The sequence below is a fragment of the Berkeleyomyces rouxiae genome (assembly GCF_048999995.1).
Source record: "Berkeleyomyces rouxiae strain 22BRR77 chromosome Unknown BrBRR77_ptg000012l, whole genome shotgun sequence".
Taxonomy (NCBI): Eukaryota; Fungi; Ascomycota; class Sordariomycetes; order Microascales; family Ceratocystidaceae; genus Berkeleyomyces; species Berkeleyomyces rouxiae.
In genome coordinates, this window is record NW_027396502.1 from 1,775,786 (window position 1) to 1,793,596 (window position 17,811).

Here is a 17,811-nt window from a genome sequence, read left to right on the forward strand (position 1 = left end):
GCAAGAAGAGAGTGTCGGTGGGGAAGAGAAGAAAAATATACAAAGGAAGAAGGGCGATGAAAGGGTGCGGAAGAAAGTTTTGAATGTTGTGTTGACAGTCAAGTTTAGAGTCCCTGGACGCTCAACCCTGGCCCAGACTTGGCGGGGCTGGGAGTGTGTGCTACTTGTACTTTTTTCCTTGTTGGGCGCTGTATTACTTTGTATTACAGAGGGGCTCCAAGGGCAGTTCAGGCCGCAAAAGGTAGGAGGCAAGAGTCTAAAGGTATGCTACAACAGAAGTTTCTAGCAGACCGGAGAAGAGCGGGAAACGGTGTTCCAGGGCACGCTTTTTCCGTTTAGTGTTAATGCATCGCCATAACCCACTACTAAATCCCCACAGGACCCTGCTGTGAGCAGCGCAACCTCAGAGGCTAAACGCCATCTACTAACCCCGAACAGGAGGAGGGAGGCGGAAGAGGAAACGACCAAAGAAGCAAAAAAAAACCTTTTGGCTCTTGCCCTTTGGCCGCTAGGATTGCTTAACGCAAGTCCCGATTGGGAGGTCCGTCGAAATCTATGAGATTCCATAGACGTCGGTCGTTTTCCCAAAAAAGCCGCCTTCCCCTCTCCATGGAACTCTATGGAAGCCTGTCGACTTTATTCTCCGCCACCTGGCAAGCCCAACATCTGATTGGACAAGGCAGAATACATGTATGGAAAAAAATACCAGCAGAAAGTGGGCAATAGCCAACATCTCAAGTCAGGCCTTCATCGAGCCTCATAGTGCAGATCTAGACGCCATGTACATGTGTATGTATGTTTGTACTTGATCAGCACAGCCTAAAGAGAGAAGAGGAAAATGCTAAAGACAAGATGTACCTGGCTAACATCCATCTTTGCTCACGGCTAGAAAAACCGCCCCGTTATTGACTGTGAGATTTGTAACCAATCAACACCCAGTGACGGAATGTTTCTCGTCTTTGTGATTAGTCATCAGCTGTCTGTCTTACTAAGCTCGAGAAGAGCCTGATCTTCTGTCAAACTTTAATAACCCCTGAAACCTGCGGTCTCCCAGTCGCCGAGGGTCCGGCCATGAAGCAGAAACTCTTGGATGCGCTCGTATGAGTACGAGAGCAGCCACCTAACTGTCACCCATCTGTGAACAAGAGGCAAGTACAAGTACGAGCTGTGAATGGCCCATCGAGTCAAATCTTGTCCGCCCGCCGAACGCTGAAGCCTTGTTTTATCTACCCTATTCCCCCCCCCCCCCCCCCGCCCCGATCCTGTCTCAGCTCTTAGAACACTAGCCTGTAGAACAAAGCAGCCAATCAGGTTGTGCCGTGATATCTCACAGGTTCTTTTTACCCTGTTGCCTTTGTTCTCAATGCCAAAAGAAAAAGGAAAAAAAATACTATGTCTGTCGCCTGTACTCAACTGAGGATACATGGACATCACGAGGAGAGACACTCAAGAAGACGGATGATTCGTTGCATGCATTCTTTTATTAAAACAAAAAGGCCTCTTGCTTCCACCCACGCTTTTCTTCATCATCACGAGTAAGAAACAAGATACTCAGTAATAGACGATATGAAAAGAGAATAATAATAAACAAGACCAAAGAAATTCAAGATGAACAGAGCCAAAACTGCAGCCATCAACGAAGTCAACGAAACGAATGGTATGATTCCCAACCCAAAAACAAAACAAAAAATAGAAAAAAACAGTACGGTACAAATAAGTATAACCGATAAGCCCAGGTGAGAATTTAAGCGCAAAAAACGACAGCCCCGCTGATTCAACAACAGCCAAGTAAAGATGCAGAAAAGAAGGAAAACGCGATAAAGGAATATAAAGAGTAAAATAAGAGAAAGACAATTAAAAAAAACAGGTTGTGCCTTTTTTTCAGTCCTCTCTGTCTAGCTCAGGAGGTTTTTCAGCGATGGGCTAATGCTCGCGTTCGCCGAGTGCCCTCCCGTCGGTCTGCCCAGCCCATCCTGCGGTTGTTGCCGGACTATGGGTAGTGGCGTAATTCCGCTAGCCCGGTCGCGCGGCGACGAGTAGTGCGCATACTGGTGGTCTCTGCCAAGAGGCGAGCCGCTGTGGGTGTGGGTATGGGTATGGCCAGCATACGCGGGTGCGGGCGCAGGCGGAGCCGGCGGCCGTTGCGGGTGCAGCGAGACCATAGGGATCGGCTCGTTACGGCGCGGCGGACCAGAGCTGGCCATGCTGCCGTGCGGCGAGTGGTGCAGCGGCGGGTGCTGCTGGTTGTGGGTGATGGGTGCGTGGGGCGCGTGTGGGTGAGGATGGCTCTGGTGCGGGTGGTTGTTTATGTGGCTGTTGTGCCCGTGGTGGTGTTGAGGGTGGCTGTGATGATGAACAGGCGACAGGTTGCTAGCGTAGCTATGGTGGTAGCTGGGCGCAGGTGGCATACTAGCTGGCGGTGGTGCATGAGGATACTGAGGGACAGGTGCCATGGAAGAAGGCTGCGATGCAGGGATTGGCAAAGGCGGCGGGCGCAATGACGCAAGAGTAACTGGTTGCTGGGACGAAGGGTGCTGCATCTGCGGCGGCGGGGCAGGGGCCGGATCGTTGTATCGTTGATTATGCATGGGCACATGCTCAGTAGCGGGTCGATGGACGGGGTCAGGGCGACTACCAGAGTCGTTGCAATGGGGAGGCTCGCCGCGATGGCTGCGATATTCATTGTTCCACTCATTACTACCAAACGGTGGCATAATCATTGGGTAGTAACGGTCGCGCGAAGCCGGAGGGCCAGGAGGAGAGCTGGGTGCCGGCCGGTGAACGGGCGCAGTAGGAGGAGCCCAGGCTTGGAAAGACGAATGGTGTATCTCAGGCTGCTGTTGCAATGGGGGCGGTGCAATACGAGGACTAGCCAGTTGTGCAGGACGCTCAGGAGCAATGGGGGCAGGCTGCATAGCAAACATGTTTGGCTGGTGAATCATCGGAGGCCCAGGTGCCACGATCGAGGCAGGGACAGGAGGCGGAGGTGAGTACTTGGCCTGTGAAACCTCCTCGAAGAACATGTCTGGCTCTGGCTCAGTAATGTTCTTCTGCGGCGTTTTGCCAAGCTTGTAGCACTTGTGGCATCTGAACTTGCGCTGCTCTACAAACTTCTTGGCCTCATCACCCACGGCAGGAGCCGGCTCCTCGTCGGTGCGCTCGGCAAGCTCTTGGAGCAGCGCCTCGTCAATAGGCCACCAACGAGGACTGACGTCGATGCCACAGGCTGCGCACACTTTGTCATTACAGTTACCACTCTCTGGAACGCTGTCCGGCGAGTCGGCAGTCACAGGCTGCGCGGTATTCGTAGTCGGAGATTCGGAAGCAGTCGCAGATAGGCGACGACCAAAGGAGCTAGAGGAAGCCTTTGATGCTGCCAAGATCACAGTCGCCTTGCGGACATTGCCAGTCAAGGTCAAGTCTGCTTGTTTGTAGTTCTGGATATAGAATTGCAGAGCCGACACACTGTGACCCTTGATCTGGTCATGTAACCCAATCATGGAGGGGGGTGTGGCTTCGTGTGACAGGCACCAAATGAAGGGTGACATAACACCAGTTTCTCCATTGACGGTGACGATATTGTGATGGCCACGGCGAGTGCTCTTGACAGAGTTGATGGTGAAACCAACAAAGAATCGATTCGGCTTCCGACGCGCACACTCAACATGGAACGACTGATTGCAGCCGTCACAGTCAACACAGGCGCCGGTCTTGATGTTGCAGATGCCGCAAGCACGGTCAAATCTGGCACGAGGTATAGAAGCCACGCCCTCGACGGGCACCAATGTTTCAGTGTTTCCGAACTGGAGTTCAGGCGTAAGAGCAGCACACGTGATGTGAATCCAGTTGTTGTCAGCTGTGCGTTTCAGAGCTTCGCGTGGGTCAGCTGGCCGGCCATTCTCCTCTTGCTTCTTGGAGTAGTATTCGGCGGCCTTCTTGGCCTGTTCGCGATCAGCCTTATCCTTTTTACGGCTGGTCTTTTCGGGCACACCGACGAAATCATAGGTCGTAGTATCCAAAGGACAAAGTACACAGCGATAGTCGAGCGAGACTTGGGGACTCCGATCGTTGATGCACGTATCACATGTCCATCTGCCGCATTTGCTGGCTTTCGCAGCGCTACGACCCAGGACACCGTAGCAGGCAGGGTGAACTGGAAGGCGGCATTCCTTGCACGTGAGAATAGTGTCGTTGAGCTCGCTGCACACGGCGCAAGGCTGGGGCTTGGGCTTGGGAATATCGGCGGTTGCTGGAGCAGGAGTTGCTGCAAGCTTTTCGGGCGCTGGTGTAGATTTGACCTTTTCCTGTTCTTTTTCTGTGGCCTCCTTTTCCTTTTCCTTGTCCTTTTCCTTTTCTTTTTCCCGTTCCTTGTCTTTGTCTTTGCCCTTTTCCTTGTCTTTCTTCTTGGACTGTGTTGACGGAGCAGGTGAGGACTCGAGGCTTTTTTCATCTGCAGCAGACTTGAGTTTCTTGCGCGGTGGTTGCTCCGCGCCATTTGCTACGGTAGCTTTAGAGACTGAGCCATTAGTAGTGACAACTGGAGGCTCAGGGCTGCGAATATCCTTGGCAAACACAAGCTCCTTGAGAAGTTCTTCGTCCTGCTTGCGCTTCCACGCACGACCACCAGACTGTGCGATCTTTTTGGCGACCTCTTCAATATCTTCCCACTGGATGGCATAACGTCTCCATAGCTCGGCACAGCGTCTGCAAAGAGCCGTAACGTACTGGTTGTTCTTATCACGTGACCCCTTGCCAGTATCTGTAGGTCCACCATTAGGAGCGCGGCGCCACTGTCGCGACTTTTTCGTAGTGCAGAACTTGCAGACAAATGAGCGCTTCTGCTTGGTGGCCTTTTCACAGTCGTAGGCTGAGTCGTCAACATTGTCGGCAATGTCATCTTGAAGCTTGGCGACCGTCTTGGCAGCGGCCTTAGCCTCCTTTTTGCTCTTGCGGCCAGCATAGTTGCCCCATACCTCTTTGCCACGTTGTGTCTTTTTCCAGGTGTAGTACAGACGAACAATGTGTTTGTGCTCGACAGTCTTGACGTATCTGGAAACAAGTGCAAGCTCGGATCCAAACTTGCCAACACCCTCTTCGAACTTTTTCATCTCACTTGGACTCAAGCGAGGCTCTTTAAAGTCGACAATGTCGGTATCTAAAGTCATTTGAAGGGCCTCTTTCGTGTCGAAGCCAGAAATAAAGAGCGAGTTCAAGGCTACATCCTGCAAGTTGGTGGAGTTTTCGGGGACGTCTACAGTAGAGCACAAATCTCTGGCATCGTTCATGAAAGAAGTCAGGCGGGCGCTTGAAATTTGTTGTTCCGTGGGGGGCTTCCACAGCAATGTTGCGGTGCACCTGGGATCGTCGTTGTCGTAGTTTTCGCCACGGGCAGTGTAGCCTGGGGGCTCATCCTGCAGCCAGGCTGGACGGTTTTCGCGCTCAAGCTTCTTGGCCTCAAACTCGGCAAGTTGCTCCTTGGTCAAGCGGGGCTCTCTACGGCCAGGCTTCTTGAGCTCAAGTGGCTTCTCGTATTCAACAGGACGACCAGGATACGGTAGAACAGTTGCTTGATGACGAGGACCAATGCGGGTGCTCGTCCTGGGGTAGATGCGGTCGTCAAGGTCTAATGCGTCCTCAACCTTGCAGTGGGCACCCAGGTAGCGGAATGGCCAAAGGCTTGCTTGTTGTTTTTGTTCAGCAGTGGGCTCCTGACGGGCATCTTCAGCAACAGAGGGGGTCATTGAAGACGTTTTAGTAGCAGCGGTGGGGTCTTCTTCTTCCTCTATAAGATCCTCATCGTCGATCTCGGGAGTGTTGCCAAAGACGGGCGTATGGCGGGCATTTATCATTTTCTCATGACGACGACTGCAGGGAGCACACGACCATCCAAAGCCACGCGAGGGCTTCTTCATTACTGGCGGGCTCACACAGTTCATGTGCCAGGTGATTTTGCAGTCTGAACAATCGACAGAGTCGTTGCTATAAGACGGAACAGCTGAGTCAGCATGGTGGGGCTCTAGACCAATCAAAGAACAGGGATGGTGGATGATAGGAGAATGGGCAAAGATGCTGATGGTTAAAGGGCAAAGACAAGCAGCCAGAGACACATGGACAAGGTAAGGAAGGTCATGGACGGACGTCCCGGTTATCTGACAAGGGGGGTGTGGAATGTTGGCTGCAGAATACTGAAAGAGGCGCTGCAGAAGTGCAAAGTGCAGCACAGAGAGAAAGAGACAGTGCAGCAGAAAAGCGAGATACAGTAGCCAGCACGGCCAGGGCTGCCTTGTGTTTCCAGCATGGCTCCCTGCAAATAAAAGCCCAAAGAGCACGGATAGGGCCAGGCAAGGTTGGCAGTTGCTGCAGTGGTCACTTGCAGCAGGGAGTAAGGCGATTCTGCTTCACGGTTCCCGCGTGTTTGTTTCCACATATTCTTAGAGACACACGCCCCATGCTGATCCTAGTCTTCTGTAGCGTCCCTTGCTTGTGCTTCGTCCTTTTTTTTTTCCTTTTCTGCTCCATGTTTGGTGGTGTCTGGCTGTTTTTGGGGGTTTCGGTGATATGTTGCAAAGTGGTTGACGGTAAAGAGGGACAGACTGAGAAGAGAGCAGACATGAAAAGAAAAAGAAAAGGAAAAAAAACTCACCTGGCACAGTAGCCACCACACTTCTTACACAGTTTCATAGCAGCTGTCAGCTCTCTGCCGCGGCCCTGTTCAACCAGCACAAACTTCCAGTGCTCGTCCAGCACGCGCTTGACCCGTTCAGGCACATTGATAATAGAGTCTGTGGGAATCAAGTCGTAATGCTTCTGGATGTAGCGGTCGTAGAGGCGCTCATACCAAAAACTGTCGGGAGTCTTTTTGTACTCCTCCAGGCTGGCGATTTCCGACTTGTGCATGATGTGACATTTGCCGCGGATTGTTGACAAAGGGGAAACATCAGAGTGCATGGTCGCCAGTAGCAGGCGAGTATCCTGAACTCTCTTGCCAATGTCCTTGGGACGATAATACCAGTTGACGCGGATTGCATCAATGGGGTTTTTGGTGTCATTTCCAGCGTGCATAAACTCCATGACTCGCCCAAGATAGTAGGGCTCGCCTGGTGGTTCTGACACGAGATAGACATGATCTAGGAGAGACGTTCAAGTTAGCAGGCTTGGGGAGGTGACATTATTTTCAGCGGAGTTGACGGACGCTAGTAGGGCAATATGGGAGTTGTTTTTTTAATTGCAACCCACTGTTTCATTATCCTCGCATGGCTCTTGGCTGGGGCAACGGGCAGAAGCGAAGAAGAGGGGGCAACAATAGAGATAGATGGAAGACTCACCATTTTGGCGCAGCTCGGTGCCATCGTCAGCCACGAGACTGCCGTCCTTTTGCAGCAGGGCTTTGGTGTTGGTAAAGGACATCATGTTGGAATCAGGATACGTAACCAGCGGGCGGGCGCCGCTGTTTTGCACAATGGCGTGGGCGCGTTTGGCCAGCTGCGGATTTGATTGCACGTTGGAGGCCGACGAGCTGGACGAGGCCGTCTTGCGCTTCTTGGAGGGCGGCTGTGAAGTTGTGTTTCTGTCACTAGAGTTTGAGGGCGTTGACGCAGCGCTGGTGTTGTGGTCCTTGGTGGACTCTTGGTGCGGGCCACGGCCACTGTCGCCGTTGGCGGCGTTGGATTTGCGGGAAGATGAAGATCGGGTTGGCGCCGAGGCAGAGGCAGAGGCGGGGGCTGAGGTAGAGGAAGTAGCAAAGGCATCTTGGGGCACGGCTGGGGAGGAATTGCGGTTACGCGAAGGCTTCTTAGGATCGTCCTTCTTGGTGTCATGCGAATACTCAAAGTCCATATCGACGCTGTCCTCGGCATAATTGGGGCGATTATTGCCATGGCGATTGCGCGATCGCGTGCCGTAATGGCTGGCGGCATCAGAAGCGGCGCCGGCTTCTTTGGAAGCTTGGGCAGCCGACGATGATGCCGACTTGGACATGATGAAGGAAAAATGTGAAGTGGTGGCAATGGCAGGAGGAGAGGCAGGGCAGTCTTGGGTGAGGACTCTGCCTCAAGAGTGGAAGCCTCCTATAGCGGCAAAGGTCAGAAGGGGGGGAGACTGCTAGCGAGGAAGGACAACACGAGAAGATGACGATTGACGGGAGGGTGTGGCGATGTGGGAAGAATGAGAGAGAGAGAGAGAGAGAGAGAGAGAGAGAGAAAGTGTGTGAGAGGGCGAAAGAGAGGAAGAGCAGAGAGTAACGGGGATGGAGATGGAAACACGATGATGGCGACAATGAAGAAGGGTGGAAAAATAAAATGAAAGTCGATAGCAAGATGGAAGCAACGACGATGCAAATATCACGAAGAAAAAGAAGAAGAAAAAGGAAGAAAAGGAAGAAGAAGACGTGAGGACGTTCGTGGGACGGAGGTTGAGGGAAAGGGAGATCAAAAGGGAAAAAATAAATAAAATGGGAAATAAAACGAAGGAATTATATATCTGGAGTCTGTGTGATATCAAGACCCAAGACCCAAGACCCAAAGCAAAGCAAAGCAAGGCAAGGTAAGGCAGGCATAGTTATGTCTAAAAGTACATTCATACATGGAGCAACTTACCCAACGACTAGCTTAGGGGCTTTTGCAAGCCGCGAGCTACTTTGGCCAAGCCATACGGCATCTGCTTCTACTTCTGGGCCTTTTGAGCCTTTTGGGCCAGATGCCTGCGGTTTATTCACGTGCGGGCAGGTGTTTGCCAGAGGCGGGCTGGAAGACGTCTGGCTGTCTGGTTTTGACCGGCCAGCACAGGGTGTGGCAAGCAGCTAGGCCAGCAGAGGGCTGAGAACGGGCGCCGCGTGACGTCGCAGCGGCTGGCGCAGCTGAGAAGTGAAGCTGCAAGTTGTGTCGTGGCGGTGATGAAGCTGGAGACGGCAGTGATATGTGCGCGTGTCTGGGAAGTCGGGGGCAGCCAACGGCGGAAGCGGTACGCTCTCTACGTGATATAACAGCTACCAAACCAAGACGACGAAATACAATGATGCTCGGGGGGTTAGATACAGGACTGCGAGATACCGGATCCGAGGCCATTGCAAATTTTCGGCCACATAAACGGAAAGGAGCCGCACGGCGGGATACACGACCGGCGGACTCTGGTGAATTTCGGGGAATCACACACACACACGTCCGAAAAAAATAGAAATATCCCACACGATAATGCAAGGAAAACACCGTCAAAACACAGCAATTTCTCTCGTCCTCCGGCAGGGCAGCTGGATCTGGATCTGGATCTGGATCTGGATCGCGGTTGGCCAGCGAGTCGACCTGGGCAGTCCTTAGGGTTGCTGGTCAGCAATTCCGACAGTGAAATTTGAATTGGCGTTTCCCGTGAGCGTGAGCATTTTGGTTAGTGCCAAATGGAGCGGGCAGAGGTGAAAAGTGATCTTCCAGCCGACGCGTCTAAACTTGGGCGTCGGAGACAATTGGGAGGGGGCGTGGTCTTAGAAACTATGCATATTTGTACAAGTACAAGTACGAGCATACGCACAATAACTAGTTGACTGACTAACTGGCTAACTAGCAGAAGTACTTATGTAACTACTGGTGCGTTGGTGCTATGTATTCACACACAGAAAAGACGAGGTCAACCAGTCAACCACCACCACCGCGACAGCGACAGCGAAACCGGCCATGGAAGTCAAAACAAAAAGGCCTCCGCCCGTCTCTGCCAGCCAGCATCTGCCACCTGCTCCAACATCAGATTCCGCCGCTGTTATTGTACTTCCCGACCCCCATCGCCGAGATATCGCGGAGCACATTTCACCACACGTAGTCAAATCAAGGCCGCCCAGCGCTATACAGCACGTCCAAGTACATACGTACACACATACATATACACGCATGACAAGTGCAAATATACTTTGCATGGTACACCAGGAAGACACGGAAAACAAGTGCCAAGTCTGAGACGGGTCGTTCTTTTCTGGCAAGCCAGGGGGCACAGCGAACGGCGGAGCTACGAGCACGCCCGCTGAGAACCCACTAACGATACCAGCTATACAGCACTCTAAGGCGCCTAGAAGCCAATACACCAGACGCCGGGATTGGCCGGCCATAGCACAGAGCCAGAGCCTGTAAATCTACCGTCTGCAGACACTGATTGACTGGCGCAGCCAAGTACACTTGTGTACCCGCCATGCAAAATGCCTCGATAGATACACACAGGTACATGCATATGTACCACAGTTATACACACTTGCGTCTCTGTGCGTGCTTGGCTCGTTAGTTGTACACTATCTCATGTCCTGCCATCTTTTATCCTGGCGCACCTTTGTGGAAACAAGAACCGACAACCATGACGCTGCGATGCTTGAAATCCCCCACAATACATCTAGATCCTTGCCGGCTGCGACTTTATGACAGTTTGTCGAGCCTCGAATAACCGAACATCACAGCCCTCCGTTTTCTTTTCTTGGTGCACAAGTGCTTCTGTTTTCCGCCGCGACGCCAATGGCTGTCGTCGGCACTCTATTGTATCGTCCATTTTACCAAGCTTGTCCCCGTTCCGCCTGGCTGAGACTTGGGGCGACACTCGCACACGTCGGCGGTCGATTTTCCACTAGTTACACTGTATGGGCAGGAAAACCTTTACAGGCCTCTCGATAGTTACATATGTACCTAGAGCACTCACCACTCAGCCCAGTGCAATTGTCCTCCTCTTGTTAGTTGCAGGCAAAGAAGCCTGTTTCTGCGCGCTCAAGCCTCAAGAGACCAGCAATCAGGTTAGCCATAGATGACGGAAACAAGGGGCGGACGGGCTGGCACATATGTATGTATGTACATATGTACAGGCACAGTACAGACAGGCACACATACCATGAACATACATACATACAGTACCATATAGTTGGTTGGTTGCGGCAATAAGCAACGCCCAACTACACGATTACAAACAACTGCAGCTTATATTCAAGCCTCCAGTCTAGTCGTCCTTGAGTAGTTGGCACCTCTCCAGAACTGCATCTCCAGCAGCCCATCTTAACCATCCATTACAAAACCCGCCAATCACGGCTCAAGGGTGGCAAGCAAAACAGGGTCCCACTAAAATCGGCACGGTAACTTTGCTTGATACCATGCTAGTCTTAATCGGCAGGCGAAGGGTCTAGATGATGTCAAGTCTGGCAGCCCGCTTAGGGTTAACGAATAGATCCTCAGGGAGCTCCCTTCTCTTTCTCTTCCAAGACACACGTTGTATGAAGGTTGTAAGACAAAGATACGCGCCCGAGTTGAGTTGAACATTCATTCCAGGTCATTCTTCGATCCGACCTTCATCGCGGTAAAAATAGAAAAAAGACAAGTGATAATATCCAGACGCTCAGAATCGGACTTAAAGGAGCGAAAAAAAGAAAAAGAAAAAAAAAACCAGTCGGCTTCATGCTGCTTGGTCTCCCTGCACCACAACCTCACTCACATAACATGATCTGCGGGGAAGGGTATGCAGCCCTGAGGCCCTGAGGCCCCGAGGCCCTGAGGCCTGGCTCTTGGTGCAATCGACTGGGTCAATTTAGCCTGGGCATTCTTGTTTTGAACGAGAGCCGGGCATGCCTGCACCAGTAGTAATTGGTCAGCTCGCTCTCTTACTAGAACGTCTTTCTCGCCGTTTGGCTCTCTTCGCCTCTCTCCTCGGAATGCTGGTGCTGCAGGGGGAATCAGAATGACAGACGTGTCGTTGTCTTTACCTCTGGTCGCTCTTATCTTTATGTTATGTGTGTATGTGCACCTCTGTTACAATGCCAGTTCCTGGCCGGACTTGCGGCATGTCTCTCGACTTGTCAACAACCACATCATCCGACATCCCTCTACTTTTCTATCCTCTCCTATTCCGTCGATTTCCCAGACACCATGTCGGCCTTTTGAGTCAGAACCTGGCTGTTGGTGTGATGAAGGGGATCTAATCCGCCAACCAGTTTGTAATGTCTGTGACACCACATGACACAGACACAGACCAGCTGCACAGATGTACAGATACTTGAGTCCAAGTCCAAAATCATGGGGCAGACAAGGTACCGGTACACGCACACACACGCACAGAGAGAAAGCCTGATCGACTTCAACGTCTCTACTTTTTACAACAATCTGTGGTTTCTACTGATTGTGAAGAGAAGAAAAAAAAGGCCTCCGTAAGCATACCAAGAACAGAGCTGGGATGGAGAAATCTTCATTAAAGCTCTTTCCACTCTGTCTTGGCCCTTTTTTTCTTTTTCTTTTTCCTTCTCTCTCACAAGAACGTCAACTATACTGCATCTCCCCTGCGTTTAATTTTTTTTGTTTCAACCTGACTTTTACACCACGAGAAGTGCCAAATATAAGACTGCATGCACTTGTAGACTGAAGAAACCACTTTGTATATGCGGTAACGATGACGCCAAGTGGGAAAAAAAGACGCCGAGGACGACAACGACTTACCCGACTTGGCGTCAACTTTTTAGTGGGGATTGAGCCTCCAGATTCTCTGGGTGATTTCTCTTGCATAGGGCTTCACTTTTTTTCTTCTGGTTTGCTTCTTAGTGGCTACTAATGATCCCCCCACAATTATTAAGCCATAATACAAGAACAAAGTACTTATATCTACATGTAACTATGCATATTTTCACAGCGCCTTGCGTGTTTGTGTCGTTTTCGACGTCAACTCCTCTGCCCGTGGCCAAAAGCTGCAACGATACAGGCTCGCCGGATTTCTACGTGCACTTAGCTTACCACTTATTCTTGTGAAAGCAGACCTCAGGTCCCGTCAGCCGACTGGCCGATGGGGGTTCAAACAAAACAGCCAGGGGGATGTCCCGTCCCAGGCCAGTGGCAACTTCGCGGTAGAGATCACCCCATGTCATGTCACAGCTACATGGTGCCCCATAGTGGGATACCACGAGCCCCAGGTAGACTATACTACCGCTGCTACTGCAGGGTACAACATGCCACATTGGTCCATGCTATTGTGTGTATCCACCCTTGACCTCGCTCTCATTCTCATTCTCGCTTCTCACTCCCGCAGGGCTTAGTATTTTAGGACTGTGGCCGAGGGACTTGGGCTGTGGCTCCGGAGCTTGTGAACTTTGTGCTCTCTGCCCTCTTTTAAGAAAAGAGTCTTCTATGTCAAAGTCTGGCTATACACACACCTCGACAAGTTGTAGGCGTCGCAGATGGGCGACAAAGATATGAAGATGTGTGTTTTCTCTCGTTGGTGAGTTAACTAGTTATACAAAACAAAAGAACAATCCAGGCCCATCATCACTCTCATTGCCAAAAGAGGGGGAGGAAGAATTCTTCAATATTAACACATCAACACAGACACACAGGGAGGTACAAAGGTACATCGGCCGAGAAGGAGCAAAGGCTGTTGCAGGCACATACATGGTCTAAACCGCCCTGCCGAACCCTAAGGGACTCAACCCCCATCACACAATGGTGAGCTCACAAAGCCAGCAAAAGTGCATCTTTGCAAAACAAAAAGCTAGCAGATTAGTCAAAAGATACAAGCATCTTGTAGCTTCATGCTTTCTGACTTTTCTGCTCACCAACCGCCCAATCCGGGCTGTGCACCACGCTTACAATACGCCGGACTTTCCACGAGGTGATGTTGGGTCTGTCTTAACCCTAAGGGATGCACCACTTTGATATCCGACAAGTGTGCTAAAAAAAAAATTAGGAAAAAATTAGGAAAAAATGCCGACTTCATCTCGTAACCGGAAGCTTGTGTTGTTACGCAAAACTACCAGATTGCCCCCCGCCTCTGCCCCTTATTTTAAACAACGACACGTAGGGAATGAATATGGCAAACTATCAGAGATAAAAAATTCAGGGCCTAAAAAAACCAGTTCACGACAAAGTCAAGTCTGCCAGCAGTTTCCTTCTACTAACAAGAACATCACGAACCAATACGAAAAAGAAAAAGAGTAATCAGTCATGGGCAGGTCAAAATGGACATGGCCGAACAAGGCCCAGCAGGAAGCACAACAGGACGTGAAGCATGAGCCACGATACGTCCAACCGGCTGTGGGCGTTGGCTGGCCCCATCCCATGGCCTCCTTCTTTGTTCCTCTGGCTCCTCTTCTTCAAGGTTTCTGTTTAAAAGCTCACATGGACCGAACCCTTTGCTCTGCCCTTTGATCCCTGCCAGTAGCCATGTTGATGCTGTTGACAGGAATTGGAGCCCCAGAACAACACAAGGTCAGCAGCCAGGATGTGGCTCCTCGAAGGGTGGGCCCTGATCTGGGCCTGGCTCTGGCTTTTTTTTTCCTTTGGCTTTTGGCGGCGTCAATAGAGCAAGACAGAACACACCAGGCCAGACCATGCTTAACAGAGCAATCTGGAGAGAGGGGGAGCCGGCTATATGCCCCTTCTTTCTTCCAATATTCCTTTGATATTGGTATATGCTTCAAGTTCTTGCTCGCTCATTGCCAGGAAGGAGGTGAGGTTGGAAAAAATGCCACCGTGTGTCTGAGGGATTGAGATATGATAGACAGGCGGATGATGCGTCTTTTTTATTCCCCTTTGACTCTCCTTGGCCACACTGGATGTGTATGTATACTCTTGGAAATAAATAGCACTCACGCCACAAGACTCAAATCAACATTGCCTTGCATCACACAGCAGCAGTTGCTGGCACACATATACACACACATGAACATATACACATATATACATGCGGCACATGCTAAATATACCCATTGTCTGGTTGCATCACCTCTCGTGGCCGTTCTCGGGGTTGATGAGGGGTACTGCCTACTACCAGCACCACAAGCAAGCATCAATCTAAATACCTACGCCCGGAGCCCATGTCACACACAGCCTGTTGGTCTTTGTATGGCTTTTGGCCAGCACTTTTACGTGTAGTAGGCTCCGAGGGCGTGATTCAAGTCTCAGCGCCATCTCGACGCCACTTCTCGTGGGCCATGTCATCTCGCAGTCTGCAGGACGGAGGCAGAGATTTTCTACACTTGTGCTCTTCATCTTCCTATGCCCTGTATACTGGAACAAGAATATTGCCTTGTATGACTACATGTACCATTGTCTGTTGTCACCGTAGGTTTGCTGTCGACTAACTAACTAGTTAGTTAGTGCTTTGTAGAACCTCGGGGCTCCAACACTTTCCCATCCTATACACCATAGCCGAGTCACCCTGTAACTAGCCCGCTGAAAACAAATGATGGGTTCCAAGAAGCCCATTGGTCTGTTCTTTGGATCCCTGCCCTGTTGGGACTCGAAAAATACCGCTAGTTGATTTCTGCGTGAACACCGAGTTTTTGTTTTGACCTTGGCCACCTATTTTCTTCACGTGGATATGGCGACTTGTTTTTCCCTTTCGGTGGAAGCCATGAGATTTCATAGAACGCAAGCTGCACGATTTGCCCGAAGGAAAACAAAAAAATACTTGCCCATAGTCCACCTTGCTGGTTATGCTTGGAAACGCACATCGCCGACTCATAGCTCCTGGACTTTGTGTCTCGGGCAGTGCTATGGGATGAACAGGGAGCATGTAGTTGTAGTTAGTAACTATAATGAGTTACTTGTATTAAAGTACATGTACTTCAGCCAAATACGGCCCAACCTGGAAAGTGGGAGTGTTTCTGTGGCATTAAAATTCCAGCACGAGAGAGGATGTAGCCACTGTGATACATATTGGAGAAGGAGAACAAGACCTCGGGAAGGCGATGCGATTACTAGCGAGAGAAACATAAACTGGACTTAAAGGAAGCATGTTTTTATCGAGACTTTCGGTCCCTGGATTCCCTTTCCATCCCCCCGTGCTAGTCTTGATGGCTTCTTTCCGGTTTTGTTCTACATCATTATGCTTTCCTTTCGTATGAGAGCACCGGTCGGCCCATCAGGTGTTGAGTCAAGCATACATAAGATCGACTAACTATATAACCCCCCCCCAGAGTAGCCTGTAGCACTACATACTGCTTTGTTGCGAGACTACACATCGCCATGTACACTACACAGGTGTACGCTCTATATCATGGCACAGAAAACATGTCCTTGTAGAAGCGAGTCAACACTACGCAAGAAAACCGAATGCATATATGTACTATGCGCCCGCGTACGACAGGACCAAGAACTTGCGCGAAGTCGCTAGGTCCACTGATGCAACGGCACGCTTTCGATCTGGACGCGGCGAGGGGTAATAGGTTGGCCATGCATGGTTTCTGGCATTTCACTTGCTTCACCTTGCGGCCTCCAGCGAGGTGGTTTGATTCGGACCAACAATGACTTCATACCGCCAGGCCAGGCCAAAAGAGAGCACCCGCAGTCGATAGTCGCGCAGGTCGGGCCCAGAGTCGAGGGCGTAGACGACACAGGTAGGAGATTGTCCCATTGAGCTCATACATAGTACATAGATGCGTATTGTGTCTGTATGTGTTGACTGTATGTATGGTATGGATTCATGGATGGACGTATCATCTCCAGGGATAAGACTTGAAGGGTGTGGCGCTAGCAGCTGGTTTAGGTGTCCACTTTTAGGAAAAAACCTTGGCAAGGGCAAGGGAAGGAAAGAAGGAAATAACCAAGCAAGTTCTTTCCCCCCGTCCCCCATGCTCTCCCATGCTTTTCTTGGGGCTTGCTGCCATTCTTTGTTCTCATTTTCGCACCTCATCCCATCGCGACAGCCAAAAGCCGCTGTTTTCGGAGACATGTAGTGCAGCATGCAACAATTAAAAGCCGTCAAATTTGTGTTCCTCTGAAAGTTCGGAGCCGTGCAAGCGTATTGCATCGATTTTTGCGCTCTTCTTTAAGGTATTTCGGCGTGTAAACCGAGTTCTGGAGATGGCGATTTCCTTCTTAGTGACGCTGGTAAGGAAGCATGCGACAAACTAGCCCTCGCCATGTTCAGCTGAGCGTCAGCTGGCAGTACAGCATAGTGTGGTTAACCCTAAATTGCACCAAAAGGATAACTCCGAGAACACGCCGCACCTCTGAGCAACTCCAATCTGTCAACACATGTGTACTTTTGCGTCCTGATACATTTGTTGTGGAGAGGCATTGTTGTTGAGAGCGAGACGATCTTGATGCATATTTCATAGAAGCTCTACCTGCATGCATGTGTGTTGTTTTGTTTCTCCTGTGGCCACCTAAACTCCGCTGTGCGCATGTATAATTACTTGTACAATGGCCATCGATGCATGGCCATTGCAATGTGTTGGGTTGGTCGCGTGTGCCTGTATTTGGGCCAGGCAAGGTTCTCGCTAAGCGCAAAGCAGACCAAAGCAATGCTAGCTGGGACAAAGCTGGCTGGGGCAAAGAGGGCCGAGATAGCTAGCTTAGCAGAGAGTAAGACAGGCAAGATGAGAAAGCCCGGGAGAAAACGCCAAGGTCAGAGTCAATATAGAGTGAAGGCCAAGTGAAAAAAAAGGAAAAAAAAAAGCATGACACAGTTGACAACCCCACTAGAAACCACACAAACCCAGCTAAACCCATCTGATGAAGCCTGGTGCACAGCCCAGCATTGTGGTTTGCCTGGGTTTTAGCCCGGTTGGGTTAAGCGGGCGGTAAGTTTTGAAACTGAAACTTGGGACTTGCCAGAGAATCGTGCTTACCATAGAGAAAGAGAGATCAACGTCGAATCTCGCGGGGCTTCGGATAGTACACCACCAAACCAGTAGCCATTTGGTGGTGATTTCGCCGGACCTTCTAGGGGCGGCGGAAATGAAGCATTGTAGCCTTCATCAGTGATGTGTGATGGATGTATCGAAAAAACAGACACAGAAACAGTTTGCGAGATGGATGCACAGACTCGAGGCGAGGGGCCATTGTGTGTGTGGTATAGGTATAAAAACCAGCATAT

General features: G+C 50.7%; 1 protein-coding gene across 1 annotated transcript; it reads right to left on the reverse strand.

The window, feature by feature from the left end:
* Window positions 1-1,895: 1,895 nt before the first annotated feature.
* On the reverse strand, window positions 1,896-7,977 carry BROUX77_007814 (uncharacterized protein; the record flags this gene model as incomplete). Its single annotated transcript, XM_073752949.1, has 3 exons — window positions 1,896-5,979; window positions 6,644-7,127; window positions 7,326-7,977. 3 exons carry the CDS (start codon window positions 7,975-7,977, stop codon window positions 1,896-1,898), a joined length of 5,220 nt encoding a protein of 1,739 aa, XP_073602107.1.
* Between the last annotated feature and the right edge of the window lie 9,834 nt (window positions 7,978-17,811).